At 49.3% G+C, this 6,000-nt stretch overlaps 1 protein-coding gene across 1 annotated transcript; it reads right to left on the reverse strand.

Annotated features, from left to right (window-relative positions):
- Window positions 1-105: 105 nt before the first annotated feature.
- Window positions 106-5,785, reverse strand: IRX2 (iroquois homeobox 2). The gene is made up of 5 exons (XM_061995350.1): window positions 5,453-5,785; window positions 3,303-3,708; window positions 2,108-2,857; window positions 1,265-1,332; window positions 106-564 (listed from the first exon to the last, which is right to left on the reverse strand). Exons 1-4 carry the CDS (start codon window positions 5,693-5,695, stop codon window positions 1,289-1,291), a joined length of 1,443 nt encoding a protein of 480 aa, XP_061851334.1. The 5' UTR covers window positions 5,696-5,785; the 3' UTR covers window positions 106-564; window positions 1,265-1,288.
- Window positions 5,786-6,000: the final 215 nt, after the last annotated feature.

A 6,000-nucleotide genomic window follows, 5' to 3' on the forward strand; every position in this document is an offset into this window, starting at 1 on the left:
ATATAAATTAGTAAAGAATTCTTGTTAAACAACCAAAGATTGTATAACCATCAACGTTTCAAATAAAAACCAGGCAAAATTTATTTACAAAAAGTTTAGATTCCATTGCAATACAACTTGCATAAATTACTAGAAGCTTTATATCATTACAAAAATAAATATCAAATTTGTTTCCACTTTGTAAGGACTCAAGTTCTCCAATCACATCTTTATTTTCTCTACTGTATACATCTTTTACAAATAAATTTTACAATAAATCCTATCACACCTATCGAATATATACCGTGGCAATGAAGTGATCAATTCAAGATATCCTGAGAAAAACAGATCTGTTTTCAAAAGTCACACATACATCGGGGAAACTATACTATACCAGCAAATTCACGTATGTCCAACAAAATTCTGGTTTAATTATTAGAGGCTGAAGATTTAATAGTGCTCTGTGGTCTTCTTTTATACAGTGGCACAAGATGTGATCCGGATTTAGAGATTTTTTTATATATATTAGCTTGGGAAGAGATGATGGCTTGCTGACTTTTTTTTCAAAGCAATTGTGACACCTACCTGTGGACCAAGGAAAAAACCAGATCATCCAAAAAAATCCTTCAATTACACTCTAACACCATTAAACAGCGGGGGGATGGGGGGAGCGGAAGAAAAAGGGAAGCAACAATCCTGCTCCTCTAATTTCTTCTAACAAAATAATTAGTTAGAAAAAAAAAAAAAACAAACGGCAAGGTGATTTTTGTTTGTTTGTTTACTTTTTTACTTAGTCCTACATAGTAGAGGTATTGAAAGTGTCATTGCCATCTAGGCAAGAGGCAATTCACGGATGGCATATCCTGCTTTAGATGTATGTCAATTTCTAATAATGGTCCATTTTTATTTCACTGTCACTGCAAGAAGCCTGAATTTTAGCACTGCCACGTGAGCACAAGCACTTTGCTTTTAAACAACAATACTTTAAAAGATATTTTTTATAAAACATTTTTTCCATAACATTTAGATAGTCCTTATGGCTTTGCCTTACATAAGCAAAGGGTACGCAAGGCAAAGCAACTGTCTAACCTGGCTTCAAAATTAAGACAAACCCGAGAAAGAAAAGCCGTAATGAGAGATTTAAAAACAAAACAGCAGAAAATATTATCTTACTTTGTAACCAGACTCTGAAGCAAGAAATTAACGTTAAGCAAGTCTAGGACTGTGGAGCATGTAGCAGACCTGATGCCAAATGATCGGTATAATAGAAAATGTTCTCACTTACTTGCATTGCTGTGTGATTGCACTTCTATAGGTACGGTTGTACTCCTACTGTGCAGACTTCAGTGGGATCTGTCAAAATAGAACCATCAGTTAGTCACAGGACATAGACAGCTAACAAGATTATACAGTGTGTGTAGGTCTCAACCCTCACCAGCCCAGAATTCGTGGTTAGTTAGTTTAAAAGGCTGGCCAATATTTTATATTTGCCCTCGTCTCAAGCATTTTGTTAGAATCAGCTGACAACCGTATTAGTGCAAAACCTTTTTTTTTTTTTTGGGGGGGGGGGGGAGATGGTAAGTTTAAAATGTCATACATCACGTAATTTCACATACAAGGTCAGCAATTATCTGAACTCAAAGCTGAAACCCCCCTTGAGAATACTGGGAAAAAAAAAGAGCGCAAAACAAATTTGTTGGGGGAAGAAAACCAAACCAAACCAAACAAAACAAAACAACCAAAAAACAAAACACAGGCAAAACCAGGACATGACACCAGTGTTTTCTGGATATTTTTGTGTGTAGTTTCTTTTCTTTTTTTTTCTTTTTTTTTTCTTTTTTAATGACTTTTAAAAACTGCATCTGCAGCCTGAGACGGATCTAAAAGTCGTCTTTTGCGTTTCTTCTCTTGGTTCTCAGAGGCAGGTATCGATAGGACGGAGACATGCCGTTTTTAATCCCCGGATTAAAGCATTGCCCATCTTCACTCAGCGGTGGCAGTGGTGGCAGTGCGCTCTGTTTTCTCCAGGGAAGGATTCAGTATTTACAGCGTATAAAGGAACTTGTACAGGTTGAGGAAGGAGGGTGAGGGAGAAGGTGGAAGAAAGCAGCAGAAACAAGTCACCTACCTTTCTTAGAGTCATAACTAGAGGGCCTGTAATGTTGATCTAGCTGGTTTGTGATCGTTTTCAAAGAGTCACTGCTCTGCTTGTGGACAGAGCTGGCATTTAGGACAGTCTGATTTAGTCCCTCGTTTGAAGCCACTGCTGCTGAGTTGTATCTCAGGATTCCCTGGCTCTGGAGAGCGTTAAAGTTCCCATAGTTTGTATAATTGCTATAAAAAGGTGAGGTGTAATAAATATGCCTCCCCAGGAGGGAGGAGGGAGAGTAGGCAGCGCTGTGCGGGGCGGAGGCAGGGGTGGCCGAGGAGAGAGGCGCCGGCTGGCAGCCTTGGCCCAGGGTCTGGCTCTTGAGGTCCGAGGTGGCGATTTCGGCCAGCGACCATAGCTTGGGCTTGCTGGCCGGCGTCGGGGGGCCGGGGGAGGCGCGGCCGCCCAGCACCGCCTTGCTGGCGCTGCGGGCGGCGTCGGCGTGCGGGTGGCCGAGGAGCGGGGCCTCCACCGCCGCCAGCGGCGAGGAGGTGGCGGGCTTGGTCGGCGGGCCGCGCTCCCTGCCGCCTCCGCCGTCGTCCTCTTCGATGTCCTCCTCCTCCTCGTCCTCCTCCTCTTCCTCCTCCTCCTCCTCGATGTCCTCGTACTTGTCCTTGCACTCCGACCCTGACTCGCAGAGGGGGTCGCCCGCTGGGCAGAGCAACTTCTCGCCGTCCGACTCGGCGGAGCAGGAGTGGTCCGTCAGCGAGTCGACTTGCAAGCTGATCCCTGCAAGGGTCCACCGGGCACAGAAAGGCAGAGTCAGGGTAGGGGAGTGTCAAAAAGCAGAGGGAGAAAAGCAGGAACGGCCCCCACCTCTACGGGCCGGGAAACGATAACCGTCCCTGCCTTTTCCCTGCGACCCCTCTTCGAAGAGCATCCTTCCCCACGGACTAACCCCGGCGCGGCATCCCGCCCCGCCTCGCTTGCCCTCTGCACGGCGCCGTTGCCCGCCGCCCGCCGCCCCTGGCCCGTCTCGGGCACTGGCGCTGGTGCGACGGCAAGTGCCCAGAGTAACTAGAGGTGACCGGACGGGACACGTTTTGGAGTCGCTTTTGTTAAATGCCCCCCCCTCCTCCTCCCTCCGCCTTTTTTCTCGTTCTTCCGCTCCCAGGGGGACGCGAAGGGGCGGGATGGGGCCACCTCGCCGCGACCGCGGTCACCCAGTGCCCACCTTCATCCTCTGCGGAAGTTTCGTTGCTCTCGGGCATCTTCTCGGGACTCTCTTCCTTACTTCTCGCCCCGTCGCCTTCGTCCTCGTCTTCGTCCTCACTCTTGTTCCGCGGGGCCCAGGTCATCTTGTTCTCCTTTTTAAGACGCCGGCGGGCGTTAGCGAACCAGGTGGAGACCTGAGTGAGGGTCATCTTGGTAATGATGGCCAGCATGATCTTCTCGCCCTTGGTGGGGTAGGGGTTCTTGCGGTGCTCCTGCAACCAGGCCTTCAGTGTGGCTGTGGCGTCGCGAGTGGCGTTTTTCCTGTACGCGGGGTCGTTGAGCTGGTAGGGGTAGGCAGGGCTGCCGTACGGGTGATAGCTGATGGCTCCGGTCATCCCAGTCGTATGGGCATCGTAAGGAGAGCCCTGGACAGAATAAAACGGTGGGATTGTCAGTTTGTTATTGCTGAGAGCCATTAGTAAGTTGTCAAGGCGAAATCACCGGCTATATTTGTACTTCCCCAGGATAGTGTCTCTTATCCGTATTCTATGAGGGGAAGAAGCAGCACCCAAAGGCCATTGAGTTCCAATTCGCCCGCTCCTTCCTCTGCCCAGCACAGACACAGGAACATGCGCTTATAATCGGCGATGTTTTAATCTTTCTGTCTAATTTCAGCTAGTTGTATTTGAATATTTCTCAATATAATTTTTGAACCCCGTAGACGTTTTAAAGGCCCTACAGGTAGTGTCTTGATATCTACATTTCTCTCAAAAGCTCAAAAGATGTTTCCCTTTTTGCTTTAGAAAATACAACAAAGCCGCCACTTAGCAATTCACTGCACTAATGCATTGCAAATCCAATTTGCAAATCAGAAGATATGCACCGTTTCGAATTGTTCAAATGTGATGTAATTAGCATTTTAATTCGCCCTTTAACGTTTAAATTGCGCTTATTTAAGTCTGCATAATGCAAGAAAAGTTAAAGATATCGCCAAGGAACTCACTAACTTTCAGCACGTCTCTGAATCCCACAGACCAGTGAGTCCCGAATACAACACCACTCAATATCCCGCACAGTTCATAACCTCACTGCAACTTCCAGCCACTCGTCCACTGCTTCTCAACAGGAAAAACAAGCGAGTGAGGTCCTCAGCTCTTTTATATAATCCCGAATAAAGACTACACGACAATTGATGCTCCGTGTTTTACAGACAGAAAGCAAGTAGTCTCCCTGTCACTTTGCAGGGAGAGCGATCTGCCCCGCTGCCGCCCCCGCCTAGGATCTCGGCAGCGGCTCCAGTCTCAAGTTCCGGGCACAGGTCTTTGTGTGTACGGACTAGATACATGTCTGACTCTGTGTTTATAAGGCTATATAACCATCTAGACGTGCAGTTTATTTATATAGTTTATGGTTTTATTTCTATAGGTTATACGCAGAATATACACACGGGCAATTGCAAATACTCCTTTTAACTAAAAAGAAGAAAGTGAAATCCGAAACTGCGGCCACCACAACCATTTTGGGCTTAAGTGAGGCTCACAGATCGCTAACAGATGCTCCTTTTCAATTCCTAAAATCCAGTTAAACCATTAGCACAAAACACACCGAAAGTAAACAAAACCACACGGGAATAAAGCCCGCAGCGCCTCGAAATACCGACTTAAAAAGAGAGGGCGGGGGGGGGAAGCGGAAAAAAATAAAAAAATAAATCCTCCCCTATTCTAGCGCAGCGAAAAGAGAAAAAAAAGGAGAGGGAGAAAGCGGGGGGGGGGGGGGGGGGTGTGAGGGGGAGAGAATGAAAGCATTCAACCCAACTGACTGAGACGATCCGTATTTCTTTAACCAGGGCGCCCACACGGCTCCGTGAACAGCGGGTGGCCCAGGTCCCAGGCCCGCCGGCACCACGCTCTGCCGGGGAGCGGAGCGAGGCCCCGGCCCCAGCCCGGCCATGGCCCGCCGCTCCGCTCCACTCGTCCCCACCCGGCTCCGCCGGCCCCGGCCGGGCTGCGGTGCGGAGCGCAGTGCCGGTGCGCGGCAGCGGTGCGGGGGCGCCCGGCTGTGCGGCGTGGTGTCGGGGGTTGATGTGTGTGTGAGGAGAGAGGTTGAAGATGATGAGGATGAGAATGCGGATGCTAATGAAGAAGGAGAGGGTTTCTCTTCGGTAGTTACCATGTAGGAGGGGAATCCCGTGGCTGGGTCTGTGGAGTACTGGAGCGGGCTGGTGAAGCCTGTGGCCGCCGCCTGGGCGGTGAAAGCTGCCGATCCCGGGTAAGGGCTGAACGCCGATCCCGACGAAGACCTGGCCAGCTCCTCGCTCCTGGGGGTCGCCAGCGCCGACGCCCCGTACGCCGGGCAGGAATACAGAGCCAGAGAGCCGGGGGGCTGATAGAGGTAACCCTGAGGATAGGACATGGCTTGCACTGGCGTGGACAGGAGCAGGGAGGGGGCGAGGGTGACCGGCCCTGCTGATGCCTCTGCTCCTGGCGCTGCTTTCGTGCTCTCCCTCCCTCCCGCCCGCCCTCCCTCTCTCTCTCTCCCTGGTTGGCTCTGTGCAGTTATGTAGAGAATCAGAATTGTTATATGCTCCCCTCCATGCGCACCCAATCAGAATAAAAACAAACAGGAGGAAAAAAAGAAAAAAAAAACCCAAAACAACCAAAAGCACACTCCCCCAAAAAGCAAAAATGAATCGCGCGGTCAGAAATCTAACCGGGAGG

This window comes from Colius striatus, chromosome 4, assembly GCF_028858725.1.
Source record: "Colius striatus isolate bColStr4 chromosome 4, bColStr4.1.hap1, whole genome shotgun sequence".
Classification (NCBI taxonomy): Eukaryota; Metazoa; Chordata; class Aves; order Coliiformes; family Coliidae; genus Colius; species Colius striatus.

What these genes read in the sequence shown, in the direction of transcription:
- IRX2 (XM_061995350.1), bottom strand. Translation starts at nt 5,695, where the DNA reads ATGTCCTATCCTCAGGGTTACCTCTATCAGCCCCCCGGCTCTCTGGCT. An exon ending in CGGGATTCCCCTCCTACATG is followed by an intron (nt 3,709 to 5,452) that starts GTAACTACCGAA and finishes TATTCTGTCCAG; the next exon opens with GGCTCTCCTTACGATGCCCA. An exon ending in TAGTTATGACTCTAAGAAAG is followed by an intron (nt 1,333 to 2,107) that starts GTAGGTGACTTG and finishes CTATTTTGACAG; the next exon opens with ATCCCACTGAAGTCTGCACA.